This window comes from Xiphias gladius, chromosome 12 (assembly GCF_016859285.1).
Source record: "Xiphias gladius isolate SHS-SW01 ecotype Sanya breed wild chromosome 12, ASM1685928v1, whole genome shotgun sequence".
Lineage (NCBI taxonomy): Eukaryota > Metazoa > Chordata > Actinopteri > Istiophoriformes > Xiphiidae > Xiphias > Xiphias gladius.
Window position 1 is genome coordinate 7689403 of NC_053411.1, and position 18167 is coordinate 7707569.

An 18167-nucleotide genomic window follows, 5' to 3' on the forward strand; every position below is an offset into this window, starting at 1 on the left:
ATAACTAAAATAAGGCTTTGAATTGTTTTAGAGTGCTATTGTCACTTCTGTGACCTTTTTTTTATGATAAATAGATTCTCTTGTTCTATTACTGAAGTTATTCAACTGTTAGTCTAACTGTTGCAACCCAAATTAAATAGGACTGTCTCATTCCTGTACATATTCTACAGGTGCAGGAAAGCTGTTCAGGAGACAAAGCAAGAATGATAACGTGTCCCTCCCTGATGATGATGCCTCACTTGCATCAGGGGATGTAGCCAACCAGCCTCAACAGCAGCGGCAGAAATCCTTTGCCGAGCGCAGCTGTAGCTTCAGTGCTGAAACCCGCGCTGGAATGCTCCTAGAGAAAGGCGTGGACCACATGGCCAGCCAGATGGGCGCTGATGCTCGTATCCTTACCGCAGCGCTCTCTGCCGGCCAAAGTCCACCCTCCAGCAGTGTGTCCAAAGCACTTTTTAAGGATCTGGAGGAAGAGCCTGAAGATGATCGGGGCTTGATAATTGGGAAACTGCCAGTGGAAGAGGGGCCGGGAGCCCCAGAAAAAGGGACGGGGGATGTTAAAGATGTGGAGGGAACTGAGGCAAAAATGGAAATACAAGAGAGGAAGCAAACTGAAGCACAGGAGGATGAGTCTGGGGTGCGAGTAGCGACTCTGGAGAGGGCAGATGTGGAGGTGGGTGCTGACCCACTTTCCCTCCTGGTGTCAGAGAACGAAGAGTCGGCCTCTGTTACAAGCCAGGAGCCAGCACGCTCCATGCCTGCTGTTGTGTCCCGCAATCTGGCCGAGGAGATTGAAATGTACATGAGCCTGCAAACCCCTCTAGGTGTCAAGTCCTCCAGCATGGAGCTGCAGCAGTCCCAGGCAGACCCCACTGACGCCCCACAGCCCAAACAGCCCATGGAGCGCAGGTCCAGCCTTCCTGTGCCTCCTGTCAAAACTCAAATTAGCTCTCCAGGCGACACACCCAAACGTAGTCCCAACACTGTTACTCGCTCCAAGACATTTGCTGCAAAGACAAAGACCCCCGCCGCCACCACGGCTAGCCCAGGTGCTAGATCTTCCTCACTGACGGCGCTGGTCAAGTCCTCACAGGGAGGGTCTCTTGGCTCAGTCATAAACTCCATTTCAGGCATCAAGATGGACACTCTGTTGTCAGGACCTAAAATTGATGTGCTAAAGTCTGGCATGAAGCAGGCGGCAAATGTAGCCAGCAAAATGTGGGGGGCAGTGGCATCAGCTTACTCCTACTCAGATGATGAGGTGAGTGTCCTTAAAGGATAATTCCAGATATTTAAAACTATTTTTCCCACTGTATTTTCTTATATATGATACATGATTGTACGCTTATCATGAGCACATTTTAGTCAGTTACTTCACCTTTTATCTACTTCTAGCTCACAGAAAGCACAGAAAGCAATTTTCCCTGAACCATTAGTCACTCGAACACAGTTAGTAAACTGCAGTGTATTGTATCTCCTACCGAGAGCTTCAATTTTGGAATATATGAGGCGTTTTCCTCATTCAAACTGAAAACAAGTACTCTATTTAACTTTGTTCTGCAGGATGAACAAGCTCAGGGGGGTGGCGGCTTCCCAGCGCATCTGGATGAACACATGTTGGCTGCGCATGATGTAGATGAGAGTCCTGAAAGAGGGGCCATCCCAGGTTTGGTTTCCAATGGTTTGAACCAGAGCTGCACCAGCCTGGGCAGCAGCAGTGGCAGCAGTGACACAGGCCGAGGGACCCACCAGACACGTAAGCACACACTCTGGTGTAAAAATGTGAAAGAGGTGGAAGAAATGGGCCAAACGAGTTGCTTTGTTAGGTCACCAGACCTGTGGCGTCAGCTGTCAAAGTCTGATTTTGTCTATCTGCAGATCCAACGCCAGGACGAGCAGGCAGGGGTCCGGACTCTGAGCAAAGCTCCTCACATCACGCTTCCTCCTCGAGCATCTACCAAAACTGTGCATTGGAGGTCAGACACAACATAATACAACCAGCCACTGTGGTGCTGCTGAGCTTTAGCTGCCAGCACGTCGTATAAGTAACTGGGAGGTTATATTTCCCTGCTGACAGGTGCTGATGTCAAGTTGCTCCCAGTGCCGCTCCTGTGAAGCTCTGGTGTACGATGAGGAGATCATGGGGGGCTGGACAGCCGACGACTCCAACCTAAACACCAACTGTCCTTTCTGTCGCACAGCCTTCCTTCCCTTATTGCACGTCGAGTTTCATGACTTGCGCACAATCACCGGGTAGGAATATGTGGTCTCAGTATTTACTATAAGATGTGGTGTAACTCCCCTGTCCTTATTTTAAAGTGATGTTAAGATGAACTGTAAAACTGAGAGAATGACATACAAACTTCTTCTGGCTGGAAACGAGGTCCTGACAAAAATAATATTAACTGTATTCTGTGAATTTTCCCTTGCAGGTTCTATATGAATCCCAGTGCCTCAGGAGACAGTATCCACAGCACCAGTACCCATCCCACAGCCAGCAGTTCAGCTGACATTAAGACACCGGACCTTATCGCTTTCCCTGAAGAGGAGCCTAGGGAGACTCCAGATAATCATCCTGGAACACATAAGAGGTACAAATTGGATTAAAGTCTTCAAAAAGATTAATATCCGCCCAGTTTCTTCCAGCACCACCTTTTCTCTGACTCCTCTTCGCTTTTGTGTTTCTAGTCTGATTCCAGAGCCAGTGCAGTCAGACCCTCTGGGTCTACTGGAGCACCACGCGGCAGGGAAGCAGCAGAAATGCAGTGGGACGTCACTGACACGCAGCAACAGTGTCGGAGGTCCACTGCAGAGCCTGGACTACTCCCAGAGACCTGGGCATGGTGTCTCCACAACCAGCCTGCCCTCCAGCCTGCAAGAGGTGTCGGTCAGTGTCACATACTATCACAAACTAACCCTGTCGCTCCTAAATATTGAAGTTGAACACTTTATCTGGAGTGCAGTGAAATTAATTTGTGGAATTCAATGTGTGTGTGATGATCAGGATGGCATGGGGTCCAAACGGCCAAACCCCAAGCCCTTGTCCGTACCGTACCTAAGCCCTTTGGTGCTACGCAAGGAGCTGGAGACCCTGTTGGAGAATGAGGGGGATCAGGTAAAGTACTCAAATTACAGGCATATTCTGACAGGCTCAGGCTGCTTTATAGCTCTGACTCAAGACCCTGAGACGTTTGTTCCCCTTTAAATCCAACTTCTCTTTGTCCATCCAGGTGATCTACACACACAAGTTCCTTAGCCAGCACCCCATCATCTTCTGGAACCTGGTGTGGTATTTCCGTCGCTTGGACCTGCCCACACACTTACCCGGTCTCATTCTTACCTCTGAACACTGCAACAATGGAGTACAGGTTGGAGATTGAATGTGTCATCTATCAGTATTGTTTCTTTCTCTTTCAGTATGTCTTTCCTTTCTCTTTCTCATTTGTGTTTGCACTCTTAGTCATACGGGCCTGATGGAGCAAGCTGATACTTTCCCACACAATGTCCTGTCTATTTTTTTTTTCTTTCTTTCTTTTTTGAGCTCTCTTAGCTAAATCGTATCACATTGGCAGTAATACAACTAAATAGTTTATCTTTTTACAGCTGCCCCTGACAACACTGTCCCAGGACAGTAAGCAGGTATACGTCCAGCTCCTGTGGGACAACATCAACCTGCACCAGGAACCTGGACACCCCCTCTACCTACTGTGGAGGACCTTATGTGAGTATGCACACACAGACACATATCAGGCCATCATGTCCACCATCATGTAATAGCCATGGTGTTTGAGCCCTCTACACACTTTAAAATAACACACACTCAAAGCCTCTATGTGCGGAATTTAACTTTTAACTTATTCTGATAAGTTTTTGTTATGCTAAAACTAACACTACCACTGGAGGGCGTCAATGTCAACAATTTAAAATCCTACACATTGTGGCTTTAGTGTGCATTGTCCAAAGGAAAACAAACTTTAGCAACTTGATATGCATTGTTTCAAAATTCAAAATAATATCTGCTATTTCATGCCAGTGTTAATGCGTATTTGCAGTCAAGCTAGACATGAATGTTTTACTCAGGTTTTTACTCAGCTAACAGTTACTCAGGTTATCCTTGACATCTGCAGAATGTCAAGGATAAAACAACAAAGTCCAAGATTTTTTTCCACTGTGGTCCTGGATGTAAAAAAAAAAAAAAAACAACAAAAAAAAGCAGCATTTGCTTCTGCAATATCATACTAAAATCAAAACCATACTCTGTATAAAATACAATACAAATGGACAATAAAAACAAATCATAAACACATATATACAAATTACTCATTTACACTTCCAAGTTTCCCATAAGCCACAATTTAACTTTCTTTCTAAAACTGTGGTGGTTACTTATGTTTTTAATATACAGTGGTAACTTCCAGTTTCTTGCACCACGTAATCTGCCCAAGCTCAAGCTCGGCAACAATCTAAACGGATGAGCAAGAGTTCCTTCAATCCTATGAAAGTGGTCTTTGAGATATTCAGGGACTCGACAGTTAAAGCTACTATGAACCATACTGAGTTGTAGTTGTATGGCTCTATCCTTCAAAGTTGACCCCCCATGGTGTGGGAAGTGCTGTCTGCAATTGTGTGCTCTTAAGTGTTTTTTTTTTTTTTTCCAAGACCTTCAAACCACAAACAGATTGAATAGTCAAAATAGGTTTTTCTTGCCAAAACCCTGGTTCTGTTGTGCACCCTCCCCAGAGTCTACAATGCCATATTCTCTGCACCTAAACTAGTCTAACGAACATCCTGAATAGCTAACGAAAGGTTTGGCAGGACAAATCTGACCAACTAAGACAATACTGTTCGAATACAGTATTTGGTACTAACAGACCCCAAATCCTTTATGTATAATAAAAACAAATGAGGAGCCAGGACACTCCCGTGTGGGACTCCACGTGTTAGAAGTTGACTTCTAGATAAATGGCCTTGAACCTCAACTCTTCAGCACAAATTTCAGTTCTGATGGACACAGATCAGACACAGCAGACAGCTTCTTAAGTAACAGTCTGCGGTTGACGGTATCGAATGCTTTTTGTAAATTGATTAAAATCATTCCACATACTTTCCCTGCATCCATCTCTGAACTGGTCTGTTGAATATGATTTTCTAAAGCCTGTCTGAAATTTAGAAAATAGGTTTGATTCATTTAAATACAGGCACAATTCCTTATGAAGCACTTTTTCCAGCACTTTAGAATAAACACTTAAGATAGAAATATGGCTGTGATTACCAGGATCTGTCCTATTGGCCTTTTTAAACATAGGAATAGCTCTAGACACACCATCCTGTTCCAGAGATGAATTAACAATATAACAATTTAAAAATCCAGTGGATATATCAACAAGACCTGTGGCTTTACTAAAACTGAGTCGACAAACTTAACATTTTGTTTAACAGGTTTATTTTTCATGTTATAACTGTGCACCTCCTTTGTTAGAATATTGTTGGCCAGAAAAGGTCAGGACTAAGGCTAATTACTTAAAGGATGTGCGTCTGTGTGTGTGTTTTCCTTCCTAGTGGAGAAGAAGGGGACATTGGCTCCAACAGACCACCAGGAGATTCGTATCCTCCTCAACACAATTGTTCGCAACATCCAGACCAACGACGTCTACGGACCAATCAACCTGTTGATCCGGGAGATCAAACGGCGCCCAGAGGGTGTCAAACGGCAAAGGTCAGCCATGTTCTTCCTTTTACTTTCCCTTTACTTCTCTATATCTTTTCGAGATATTCCTGCAATGTTTTTGAACATTTATATCCATATAGTGTCAGTGAACACGTGTGATTTGTGTCATTTATGTTTTCTTTCTCTCAGGAGTATCTATAGAGAAATACTGTTTCTTTCACTGGTGGCCTTGGGACGGGAGAACATCGATGTGGGTGAGTGAATGTGTGAAAGGCCACCATGCCATATTCAGTACTTTGAGAGTCTGAAGATTGTGAAAAAGACTGAAATGCTCCTAAATTGTATCATGTCATTTTGATGACAATGTGAAACTGGTTCAATATTTCTTTTTAACTTTCCCGAAAAAGTAAAGAGCGATTAATTTAATTCACAATCACAGATACCTTTGTTTTTCCTTGTGAGTTTTATCTTTTACCTTAATTTTTTACCTTTACCTTTAACGTTTACCTTTTGGGAATCTCCACTCCCTCTCCTTATAACTGCAGAGGCCTTCGACAGGGAGTACCGCCTGGCTTACGACGAACTGAGCGCAGAGCAACTCAAGTCTTTGCACCGCTTCGATCGACCGCCCACCCCCAGCGTCCAGTGGTGCCTTAAATGCTTTGGAACCCCTTTCATCTGACCACCGGCACCTGCAGCAAAGATGGTCATGTGTAACAGCAGGAGGGAAGGATCGGTTGGTGGCCTGGTGTGAGCAAAAAATTTTGTAATAAAACACCTCCAATTGTCCAATTATGGTACTTCTTCTTCCCCCTGTCTTGGAAGATGCCCATTGTCTGCCTTTTTTTTTTTTTTTTTACTACCTTATTGAGCTTTTCATCGGTTTTCCAAGCAGCTACCTACAAGTGGGACTGTTTCTGTTATCTGCTTGGATAGTAGCAGAGAATCTTTTGGGACTATCTGAGGTGTGTTTCTTTACAGATGACGTAGAGAATGATTAATCACTGTACAGACTGTGTACACTGCCCCCATGGTTTGGATATATCTACTGTGCGTGCGTGCGTGTGAGTGAGAGAGTGAGATCATGGCGTCAGTTCCCTGTGTCGTAGCCTTTTCCCCACTTAGCTTAAATCTGTCCTAACTATCCCCAGATTAGATCAGTGTGAGTTGTTTGAGACTGTGTACAGACCCCAACTGTTCCTTTCTGCACTTTCTAAAACAAACAAACAAAACAAAACAGTAACTCAAGTCCACCTCTCTTTTTGTACATATTTTTTACTTGAGGGAAATCTGAAACCAGGGTTGCCTATTTTTTGGAGGGAAGAAGTCTTGGTGCCTTGACTGTTTGTGTGATCCAAGTCTCATTGAATGTTTCATTGTATATGTGCAGGTTCAGAGTGTGGCTCTCTGTCTGCATAAATACATGTTGGTAGCAGAAATGGGAAAAGACTGTCAATGACAATCACTAGTTTTAATCACTAAAACTGATTCACAACATTCCACATTCCCTGCAATCAAAAGAGGTCTTAAAGAAGTATTGTTCTCTGCAACAGCACTCACCCACATGTGATTTAAACCTGCGATTTGGAGAGAGAGGGAGATCATTAAAAGAAATCCATCAATCCTAAGTAAAAAGGCGTGCCAAGCTACTGACTCCCACACATTAGAATAAGACCCACGTTGCCTTGCAGGGAAAGACAAACAGTCCAGCTTGTGTTTTTAATAACTGCGTTTTTTTAACAGTAGCTCACTGTACTTGTTCAGCTAATATGCCTTAATGTTATTATAAATTAGGACTTTAACTTCCGTGCACTTGGGCTATTCTTTACTGTAGCATAGAATGAACCAGTAAGGTGTTTTAAATTGAGAATATTATTTGCTGACAGGATGGCTTTTATGGTTTACACGCAGTTAGCTTTGAATAATAGCTGTAGCATTTTGGACTTTATACTGCAAAGGGCTTTCTGTGCAGCTGATACCGCGTTAAGAAAGAAACAGCCTTGACATGACATTCCACTATATGCTGAAACAGACAAGAAAAAAGTAAAGTGCTGTGATGAACCGGGAAATGGGTGTAGATGGTCCCACTGTAGACTTGGGAGAGTGACGCTAACTTGTACAGATGTAAAATATTCAATTTGCACTGCATAGATTAAAACCTGACCTTAACCCGAGGTGAGGGCAAGCAGAGACCACCTCAGAATATTAACAACATACAGTAGTTTTTCCTCCAAAACAAAAAGAAATTCTCAGTTATTTATTTTTGTATTATTAAAATTTGGTTTGCAGACAGTGTAGTTACTTAGCATTTTTGTGACTAACAATCCCGTTTCCCTTTTGATCCGTCTGTTTTAAGGGTTTCCACCCTGTACCGACTTTGTAAATTTGATCTCCTTATGGCAGAGGATGTACAGAAGAGACTGTTCTTTACCAATAGATTAAGTGATCTCTTACCGTCCTGTGGGAAGGAATTGAATGTCTACACTTCAGTGTGCTGCAATAAATGAATTTGTGAACTGATTGAAAACGAAATGTGTCCGTATTATTATTTGGTGTCACATCTGAGAATCTGCAGTGTTGCAAGTGTATTTGACCTGTCTCAGCTCTGTTCTCAAGCACTCAGAGATACTGTCTTTTGTTTATGGCTCTCTTTAAATCCACTGCCAGTCCGTCAGTTTTTCATCCTGTGAAGCCTCCTCCTACGTATTGATTTTTAGGGTCAGCATCAAATCCATTTCTAAATAAATTCTCCTCTTCTCCCTTAAATGTATACCCTCCCTCTCTCTTGTTCACTTTCTCCTCCATCTCTCCCTCTTCTTTGTCCTTCGCTGTCTCACCTGGGTTGTCGACTGCTGGAAAGCGTCACACCAGCTCTTAATTTCTTTCAAAGTCTCTGCAGGTCAGACAGTCGCGGGCAGTCAGCCGGAGCTTAGACTCTGATGTGATGCAAACTATCCTGGCACATTCAGAGGGCTTTCAGAAATGCAGGGCTCCTTTTACTTCAGCTTCATATTTTCCACTTTGATTTTGTTGTTCCCTGAGGGCAGCTTCTGTCCTCTTTTAACCAAGAGAGAGGCCTTTGTGAGTGCGTTGCAGGACTAAAATGGTGGATATCACAAAAGCACAACGGCGTCTTTTATCACTTCACACTTCTATATCATGGGATATAGGATATTGCATCTGTGAGGCTTCGGTGAGGCTTTGGACTATATTGTGGGGTTTTAGCATTGTCAAGTGCAATATCCTAAATGACGAAAAAAAAAAATCAAAAACATGGCATAGTGATCAAAAAGCACGGTGCCATTCTTTGGTTACAGAGGGAAAAAAAGGGAGTCATTTTACTGGCAAAGGAGTGTATTTTAGTCATTTGTAAAGTTGTACTACCCCCCACCAGTAAAGAGAAATCTGTGTGGTACATTATTTTTTTCCTTATTATGAGAAGTATTATACTTTATGTTTATTTAAAAGTTTCATAGTTTCCCTTTTATAATGCACAGTGCGAATTTGTCTTCAAGTCTGGAACAGGAGTCACCTGAGTACATAGCATTTGACTGAACACATTTATTTAACTGAAATAATAGGACAATACTAAGAACATTTATTCACACCTGCAATGAAACGAATCTGCTTTACAATGACAGTGAGGGGGTCTGATGTTAACGTATAAAAAGAGTTAACCGTATCCTTCCGCCAAGCAACACAGCTCCTGGAGGACCTCGTGACTTGAGTTGTCCGGTTGGCGCATGAATCTCTTCATTAGACGCGCGGTCTCAGGTGCGCGCGCTGGAGACCCCGGGCCCCGTTGCGGAGGGAGGCTGACCTCGGCGAGCGGAGGACGAGGACGACATGCCGCTGAGACGGACGAGAAACGCAGGAACGGGCCAGAATAAAGAGCAGCTGAGCCGGGAGATGCGACACAGCAGACTGGCGCTGTTCATACAGCAGTTCGAGAAAGAAGGTTCGGCAGCTCGTCCGGTTCGACATCCCGCGGCGTCCCCAAAGCTTTGAGCTAAAAAAAATAAAAATAAAAAATAAAAATGCCGATTTTTTTTTTCTTTCTTTTTCTTTTGGTTCGTTTTCTCTCTTTCTCCTCTCAGCGCAAGAGCGCATGAACGAGCTGGAGGCCAGGATGGAGAACATGCTGGCCACAGTTGACAAGGTCTTTAAAGTGGAGCTGATGAAGATGCCCCCCTCTCTTCAAAGCACGCGCGTGGGGGATTTAATAAGCGGTGAGTCCCCTTTTTTTTTTTCTATTCATTAACCGAAGAGAATTTCCTCGTCCCAAAGATGTCGGCTGAGATTCACAACTCGTTTGCTTTTCCCGGACCCGCTCGCCCATCAAACGAACCGGCGTGGTAGAGGAGGAAATCTCCGCAAGTGAGGTGTCCATTGCCATGAAGGTGAGCGGATATGTGCCACCTGCTGCTCAGTAGAATTGTTTTTTTTTTAAATTATTACTATAACAGGCATAGTCGTCACTTTTTTTTGCAGAACGAGTCCCTCGAGATGCACCAGTCCCTCAAGAGGGTACCCAGTAAAAGAGGTGAATAACTGGTTTTAATCCAACACAGATGGCACCGTTTGTCTCTGCCATGAAAAGCACGCTTGCAAAAAAATGTCTTGGTTTGGAACTTTAAATGTTGTTTAGACAGTCATCTGTGCTCTTATTTTTGTAGTAAAATCGACTGATTTTACGCCAGTCCAGTCTACCCCAGTCCAGAGGTCCTCATCCAAGACCTCTAAGGTGGGTGCTTTGGAGTTCCGTGGCAGAAGACTGATCTAATACTTGAATATGCATAGGGGGTTTCGAGGGGCAGGACGCAGGCTCAGTGTTTGCATCCCATTAAAATATCATTTCTGGAAAGACTTTTTTCTGAAGATTGAATTAGAGGATGTGAATTCCTTTCCCATGAATTTCTGTCGGGTTGGTTTGAAAGGTGTGAAGATAGCTGTGCCTCTATTATTTCACAATGTAATGTTTTTTGCTTTCAAATGCCTTCGGTCAGCGGACCGAATTGGAGTAACTTTGGCTCCACAATGTGGAGACTGTGCGGACCTGGTTCTCATAGTGCAGGATGGTTAACTGCCAGACTGTAACCATTTTAAAGATCCACAAGTCATACACCATCCTAACCAGGTTCTTTTATCTTTAGGGAGGAAACCTGACGAAAAGGACCAGAACATTAGCTGGTAGTAACAGCACTGGAAATCTCAGGTAAGACCGGGGTCTGGACTGAAGTGTATTTAGTGTGCAGCGCCTAATGCAGGCCTTGACATTGCTGTCAATTTTCTACAGGGGCTCCACAGTCACTGCCAAAAGAACTCAAAGCCGCGTGACCAAGACCAATGACCCGACCATACCGATCAAGCCTAAACTCAGGTTTCGGGCTCTGCACTATTTAACCTCTGCTGATATTTGTACATTGCGCTACTAAGGACAGTTTGTTGGAACTCGTTAATATGCGGGATTGATCTGCGACTCTGTCCCAGGTCTGTCGTCTCTGCGGGTGATCTACACTGTTCAATGGCAGGCTCTGCTGCACACATCACTGTAACCACGGCACGGGGGCAGGTACAGCGCTTAGTGCTTTTTATCCGTGGTACCAGCGCTTGATGGGGCAATGCTGTTTCACTGTGTGAAGCACTAAAGCCCCATCTGTTTGCCCACTAGCATGATTAAAGTTTTGTAGACTAGACGTGTCTTGCTCCACTGCTAATAATTAGTTTTGGTGTTTTATACTGGAGTGAATTGTTATCAGATTCAAGACTTGTATGTATGTAATTTCCGTGTGGTTCTCTTCCTTCTAGACTGTCAGCTTTTCTGAAGAGACCAAGGATGAAGTCAACCTGGACTTGCTGGATGACGTGGCGTGGTGCCAGATTCAGAAGCTGACGGTAATCAGTGCTCATCACCTCCGCCAGGGAGGTGATGTGATCACCCTCGTCTGTTAGTTGGTTTGTTGGTTTATTTGTCAGCAGGATCACACACAAAGTACTGAACCGATTTGCACCGAACTTGGTGAAGGGATGGGGCACGCGCAATGGACGAACCCACCAAATTTTGGGTCATATTCAGATCATTTCCTGTGAATTTGAATTTTTTTTCTCTGAGTCTGGTGTATTTTGTTTGACTTAGGCCGTGGCAGAGGTCTGCGCTTTACTAAGCACATCTTTTAGTTTTTAAATATGACTTATTAGTGTCAGTCAGTTCCTGTTATCAGAACAAGGGACTTGACAAAAGCCTTTTGAAATCTATTAAACATTTCAAATGTACCATTGTACCAACTTGTAATCTTTTTTCTGCAAATTGGATTTTGGACTTTCAGAGTCTGATGGAGTATCTGTCCAGGCGAAGTCGCTGCCAGCGACTGATTAAAGATGCATGAACATCCACAGACCAGGATTTTTCTCTGCTTGGATTTTGTTACATTAAAGCTTTTTTTAATAAGGAATTAATTTCAAGAAGTTACACTAATTAACAGTTGTGCTTTGGGTGTCATAAGTGTTTTAAAAAATATAATAAAGCTTATTTGTGTTATCCTACGTGACTGACTGTACAAAATCTTTTGTAAGATATACGGTAGTCTGTAAAATGTTTAATCACAAAGGTCTATGATTAAATTGGCTTAGTCTGAGCAATGGTTATAAAATCATTCACTCAATCCACAATTAATTTCTGTAAATGATTGTTTGTAAAAGTAACTAGAAGAGGCCATTTACTTGATAAATTTGAGTCCAGATTATTTTAACCATATATAAGATCAAAGTTAATATTGATCATTACTTTGTAAGAATATCACATAGAATAAAGCGAATTTTGCTTTTAATGTGAAGAAAACAGACCCAGTAAGTACAAATAACTGGTTCCAGCAAAGTTTATGCAGGAATAAGCACAGGATTAGCTTTGGACAGATTGGTTTGTAAATGTCTGTTTTAAACTTTTGCACAGAATTGAAAAGCAACATGATTACAAAAAAAATTTGTTTAAAAAGTAAAAAATGACACTGTGTTGGACATGGAACTACATCAGAGCTTTACATCCTAATGATTTATGTATATTTTCCTAGGAAGCAGTCACACACATTGCCACAGATATTACTTAAAACTCAAAACATAGAGATGTAATGGGTCACTGTTCCTGCCGGGACTGCATCGACTCCATCTGGACTTCCATGGGCTCCTCCCTGAATAGCTGGGTTGGGGGAGTGCTGGGGGACGCTGGTGTGCTGCTGGCAGCAGAGGCCGGTGCATGAGTTGGCTCGGGAGCCATCCGGGGGTAGAAGGGCCCTACCAGCCAGTTGAGCGGCGTGTTGTTGACCAGATAATCCATGATGTTGTCGAGAGAATCTTTAATTTTTCCCAGCTGTGCCTTGCTGTTGGTCAACATGCTGTCTGGCAGGTCTCCCAGCACCTTAGCCTTGCTGAAGTTGGTGTAGACCTGTGTGGCAGAGCGGCCGATGGAGAGCGACTCCTGCTGGATGTGGTTGGGGAGGCCCTGCAGGCTGGAGACGATGACCAGACAGGTTGTCTGGAGCTGCTGAGTGAGGGAACGTGCCAGGGCCAGGGTGCGAGACTCAATTACCTGAGTTGAGGGGATGGACAGATTTAAACAACCTGTGATGACACATTTTCAATCCCAAAAACACTCTTTACACCGCATGTCCAGATGAAACAGACTGGAATAATCTGCTTCTGCTTTCTTTGACACATGCAGTCTGTTATCTGACAGCATATTTGTGTTTACCACCTCCTTACCTCTGTCTCGTGACTGTTCTCCCGGTTTGGACCATTGGACTTCCACGCCACCAAAGAGTTCAGCTTGTCGTTTAACATCTGGTTAGCCCCGCCAATATTCTTTCTGCCGTATTCAATCTAGACAAAAAAACAATTCAAATGTTTGTTGAGCAGTAAAAGAAATTATCTACCTTTTTTATCAACCACTTTGGGGCAGAAGTCTAACGAATCTTATGGAATGTGACAGCAATTTAAAGTTGTTAAAGGAAAAGTGTCTGAAGGTTTTCCTTATTGTAAGACAAATTGGGTAAAGTGCCACCGATATTAATGAAAAATAAGACCCACCACATCAACAGTGGCGTTGAGCTCAAAAATGAATTCCAGGCTGCGTTGCTTGCGATCTTGGATTCTGGCCATAGCCCTGCCGTACGCCCGCTTTCTCAGCTTCTTGGAGAGGGAACCCAGTCGGACATAGTAGCTCAGCTCCTTCTTATCAAAGTCTTGAACAGTTTTTGCCTCCAGCTCTGTCATAAGGGAGAAAAACATGAAATATCCCCTTAAAAATGCATGATATGAATGATATTTCAATGAGTTTGACTACAATTTTATCAGCAATCCTTTCAGCCATGAAAATCCAGCTGATTTAAGGTTTGATGGGTACAGGCAAAGATAAAAATGCTTAGTTTTTTTACTATAAGTGTGGAGAAGCCTGCTATGAATTGCTGTAGTGTTAGCGTTTTGCACGTTAAAGTACTTGGAGGCTTTAAAGCCATGAAGAATGCAGTGAATGGCTGGTTACTTCCAAAAAACAGTTTCCTTTAAACTAACAGTGTACATAATTGATTGTTATAAGCTTCTGCAGTCTAAACAGCAACTCCTCTAATGATAAGGAAAAACAGGCCACTAATGCAAATTTAGATTCTTAGAGGAGTATAATTCTTAAAGCCCTGTTATCCCAGAAACTGGACCGAATCCAATCTTAACAACATACTCCAGCTGCCTCTTAATAAGAGACCCTTGTTACAGTTTTTTTTTTACAGATAAACAGGCTTAATCTCATTAGCCTCCCATTTTTTCATGTTTTTCATTTATTTAAACGTCATTAAAGCCAAAACAGCAGGCAGATATAACCTTTTTTTTTTTTTTAAATCTTTTTAAAAGATGATGTTTTCTTAGCCTCGGACTCATAAGTATTTTGTGGCAGTTGCAGCATTTTTCATTGGATCGGAAAGAAACTGTAAATTTCTATTGTGCCGATTTTTGTTCTTTGTTCTGGTAGTTAGGAATAATGTTTCAGCTTTTAGACCTTTAGGAAAATGTAATGAAACCACCTATAAGGAAAGGCCAGTCTTTGGTTGAGTTTTTGATCACACCTATGAAATGGAGTCAAAAGTAGATTTATGTGTTTTAAGGGATTACACAAGCCAAATAGGTTGAAATCCACTGGTTTTAACTGGTGGTGGTGTGGCTCACTTTTAATTTCTGGCCGTACTCACCCAGCTCATCCTCCGTCAGAGGCAGTAACTGCTCCACCAGGCTCTCAGATGTACTGAGGGCCGTGTCCACTCCACTGCTGACCAGCTGGGCCACTCTGCTCTCCAGCACTGTGCTGACACGCCCACTGACTACAGCCTTGGTCTTCTCCATCCCATCCTGCACCGCACCCCGAGTCTTTTCCACCACACTGGTTAGAGTGTCTGAGACTGTGTCCTTGGCACTGGACACTGTGCCTGTCACAACATCTTTGGCCGTGTTTACCACATCCTTGGCACTGGAAACAATCTGGGCCGGGACAGAAACATGGACAAATAAATTTTTATGTCCTCATAATGACTGGTGACAGCAGTTGAGAAAGACAGGACATAGGTCATGGCTGAGCCCTCAGGAGATTAGCCAACATCAACTGTGAAATAGGACATTGTGCAATTTGGCTTGGCCATTAATCCAGTACATACCTGCTCAGAGGGCTGGTGAAGAATCGGCAAGGTTTTCTCAATCCTGTCCAAACCTTTACAGGCCAAGTCATTGGCAATGGCAACTGTAGACACCAAAAGAATGAAGTAAATAATAAAGTTAACTGATTTATTTGGAATAAGCAATGAGAAAAAAAGTAAATAGATGTTCCTTTAGAGTATAACGTACATCTCTGGCATGTTACAAGTTTTTGTGGCTCATTTTAGGGTGACTTGAGTAAAGAGAAAAACTGGGTGAAAGATCAAGATGAGTAAGAGCCAGCAGCTTGAGCTGAACTTCCTGTTTCAAGCTCTGCCTGTGTGACTCAAGACTGTCAGCGCATAACTATCCTCGCACTCTCACTTCAGCCTCTCCGCTTTTGTTCTGACATTGACTCTAAAGGCGATCTTACTCTGAGGTTCCAGTTTGTCCATGATGGGCGAGGCAGTGGTGAGGGCCACAGAGGTCACGGTGCGGACCCCTTGCTCCGCAGCCTCACACACAGTCCTGATGTAAGGGTGGGTGTCCTTGGTGGTGGAGTACACGCTGGACACCAAGCCGTAGGTGGAGCTCACCAGGGGAAGGCTGGTCACCCTCTCTACCACATTCTGTGAGGAAACACAAAGAAAACAGTCCACCTACAGTATTCAAATTCATAGTTCAACTATGCTGCTTTACTATTTGGCTACTAGCTTAATTTTATACCAATGATTTTTAATATAACAACATTGTAATAACGCAGAAAGTTGGCTAATTATCTCGTGTTCCATACTTGTAAGTTTTCTTTTAGTATTTTTGTGATGGTAGCCTTGTAGTCAACTCAAAATTAGCTCAATAACAAGTATAACTTGCTGTATAAAGGAGTGCAAAGTCTTTCTAGCAGACTCACCTGATTTGAGATAACTTCAGCTGCTGCCATGTCTGCCAGAAACAAAGCCTAAAGAAGGAAAGCGCAACTTGTAACGTTTCTACCCCATACAACATAAATATATTTCCGCTTTTACTGTGGGCTGTGCTAATAGGTACATGATAATAAAAGCTCAACCCGGGTCCAGTAAATTTAGAGACAACTAAACTATAGCTGTCGTTCTGTTTGAAGAGCGACATTAAACAGACACAAGTACAGACTTACCGAGTGATTCGTCCGTATCCGAAATTTTAATAAGTTGGCCGATGTGACGCGAGAGGCGCCAGCAGCTGTATTTATAGTCTATAATTATCGCGAGATGTAGCACAGCACTCCGACGTAGGCGACGGGATAGTTACTAGGGCAAAGGTAAAGGGAGTATGAGTTGAGTCGGGGAATTCCTGTGAAATCACCCGGCAGGTGGCCAAGCGACTACACAATACATCGGCATGATTTTCTTCACGTCCTTAACGTGACCAGTGACATTTTCGCTTCTAATCATGGGAGGACTCGTATTTTCTACACATCCCCCGGGGTGTCTGCTCAACTATATGCCTGCATCTGAAAAAGATGACAGTCTCAGGTCAACATAGCTCTAAGATTATGAGTAGAAGTACACACAGAGCTATTTGACCCACTCCATAGACCACTATCTGAGCATTAGTGCACACAAGTATAATGCAGTCCGAAGAATACACATGGTCTTTCAGTTGTACTGTATTTTTGCATAAAGCCCTAAAGACCAACCAGATCATCCACTGCAGTTGTTAACACATTGTTTGAGGATGATGTTGAACAAAAAAATGTCTGGCCAGTTCACTTTATTTCACCATTTGCTCATCCTAGAAGGAAGCCAGTGTAGCTGTATACTTGCTCTCAAACTATTTAGGTGTATGGTCATATATGTAGAATATAAACCATGTGTGAAAATAGAGATATGGCTCAGAGGCCATAGGTCAAAGGTCCTCAGAAGGGGTCTTGCAGTTCCCAAAGGCAGGTAATGCTTTGTAACTTAAACCATATGTGAGTGACAGTTTTTAGGAAAACAACTGTCCTATTTAAGAGTCGGTGACCAAGGCTGAATTTCAGAGTGGTTCATTGGCTTCACACCCTCTCACAAGCAGATCTGCAGATGCTTGACTTGACGCTGTTCTTCTTTATAATAAACCTTTATATGTAACCAAGACAGTGTCAGCGGAGTCTCCTTCATCCTCTTCACATCATCAACACCATCAAATAAACTACACTATTCAAGACAATCATTACGTGATTTTTTTTTTTTTTTTTTTTTTTTAAATAATGGAAGATATTTGACCAGAGTAACACCTCTGCTAATGCATTTCTGAATATTAAATTTAATGGCTTGAATAGAACCATAAGTCAGTGGTTTACCCACAGATGAAAAGGTCTTTCTTTGCCAGTAGCTCATTAGAGCCAGATGTGTGACCTTGTATTTTTTAATGTGTCAGTGGGCTAATTTCAGTAAAGGTTTTTGGTATTATTTCTTGAAAATATATATTAAGTGTTAATTCACCTTCTTTCCACCAAAGTTTCCTTCAAAATACAACTGTACTCTTGGCGCTCTGGGCCAAATTGAAATCTAATTATTTATTTATACACACTCCGAGGATTAAAGATGTTAAGCTGGCAGCAATCCTTAAAGCGGGTTAATTTTAAAAGGTATATTAGAAGGTATATTATAACAGAAAGACTGTTAACCAGACATTTTACCTCTTAAAGTCAGATAGAAATATTAATGATTTTGTAGTGTCATGCTGATGAGTCATGAGTCTTGATCAACTGGTCGCACTTTGAAATCCCTTCAAATAACATAAAAGCTGATCAAGGTAATTAAGAGAATATGATGTGGGCAATAAAATATGATCAGATCAATGTGCAGTACAA

The 18167-nt window shown here is 42.7% G+C and overlaps 3 protein-coding genes across 4 annotated transcripts in view; 2 read left to right on the top strand and 1 right to left on the bottom strand.

The window, feature by feature from the left end:
- Positions 1-8211, top strand: part of dennd4c (DENN/MADD domain containing 4C) — a 36833-nt gene extending 28622 nt beyond the window's left edge. For both annotated transcript variants that reach the window (XM_040140555.1, XM_040140556.1), the window contains exons 23-34: positions 171-1261; positions 1564-1756; positions 1879-1976; positions 2078-2253; positions 2433-2591; positions 2689-2887; positions 3005-3115; positions 3231-3368; positions 3604-3721; positions 5560-5716; positions 5858-5922; positions 6214-8211. In XM_040140555.1, the coding sequence (XP_039996489.1) occupies positions 171-1261; positions 1564-1756; positions 1879-1976; positions 2078-2253; positions 2433-2591; positions 2689-2887; positions 3005-3115; positions 3231-3368; positions 3604-3721; positions 5560-5716; positions 5858-5922; positions 6214-6350 (2642 nt within the window). In that variant the 3' untranslated portion in view covers positions 6351-8211. The remainder of the gene's footprint in view (positions 1-170; positions 1262-1563; positions 1757-1878; positions 1977-2077; positions 2254-2432; positions 2592-2688; positions 2888-3004; positions 3116-3230; positions 3369-3603; positions 3722-5559; positions 5717-5857; positions 5923-6213) is intronic.
- A 1151-nt stretch (positions 8212-9362) lies between these two features.
- Positions 9363-12120, top strand: cdca9 (cell division cycle associated 9). The gene is made up of 10 exons (XM_040141365.1): positions 9363-9626; positions 9766-9897; positions 10028-10068; positions 10160-10211; positions 10345-10412; positions 10822-10883; positions 10965-11048; positions 11159-11240; positions 11477-11563; positions 11995-12120. The coding sequence occupies exons 1-10, from the start codon at positions 9515-9517 to the stop codon at positions 12052-12054; spliced, it is 780 nt and encodes a 259-aa protein (XP_039997299.1). The 5' UTR covers positions 9363-9514; the 3' UTR covers positions 12055-12120.
- Positions 12121-12474: 354 nt separating this feature from the next.
- On the bottom strand, positions 12475-16536 carry plin2 (perilipin 2). The gene is made up of 8 exons (XM_040141363.1): positions 16488-16536; positions 16245-16292; positions 15768-15963; positions 15358-15440; positions 14899-15184; positions 13748-13926; positions 13424-13540; positions 12475-13250 (listed from the first exon to the last, which is right to left on the bottom strand). Exons 2-8 carry the CDS (start codon positions 16272-16274, stop codon positions 12798-12800), a joined length of 1344 nt encoding a protein of 447 aa, XP_039997297.1. The 5' UTR covers positions 16275-16292; positions 16488-16536; the 3' UTR covers positions 12475-12797.
- Between the last annotated feature and the right edge of the window lie 1631 nt (positions 16537-18167).

What these genes read in the sequence shown, in the direction of transcription:
- cdca9 (XM_040141365.1), top strand. Translation starts at nt 9,515, where the DNA reads ATGCCGCTGAGACGGACGAGAAACGCAGGAACGGGCCAGAATAAAGAG. An exon ending in CGTGGGGGATTTAATAAGCG is followed by an intron (nt 9,898 to 10,027) that starts GTGAGTCCCCTT and finishes CCGGCGTGGTAG; the next exon opens with AGGAGGAAATCTCCGCAAGT. An exon ending in AACAGCACTGGAAATCTCAG is followed by an intron (nt 10,884 to 10,964) that starts GTAAGACCGGGG and finishes AATTTTCTACAG; the next exon opens with GGGCTCCACAGTCACTGCCA.
- plin2 (XM_040141363.1), bottom strand. Translation starts at nt 16,274, where the DNA reads ATGGCAGCAGCTGAAGTTATCTCAAATCAG. An exon ending in GGACAAACTGGAACCTCAGA is followed by an intron (nt 15,441 to 15,767) that starts GTAAGATCGCCT and finishes TGGTGTCTACAG; the next exon opens with TTGCCATTGCCAATGACTTG. An exon ending in AGAACAGTCACGAGACAGAG is followed by an intron (nt 13,251 to 13,423) that starts GTAAGGAGGTGG and finishes CCCTCAACTCAG; the next exon opens with GTAATTGAGTCTCGCACCCT.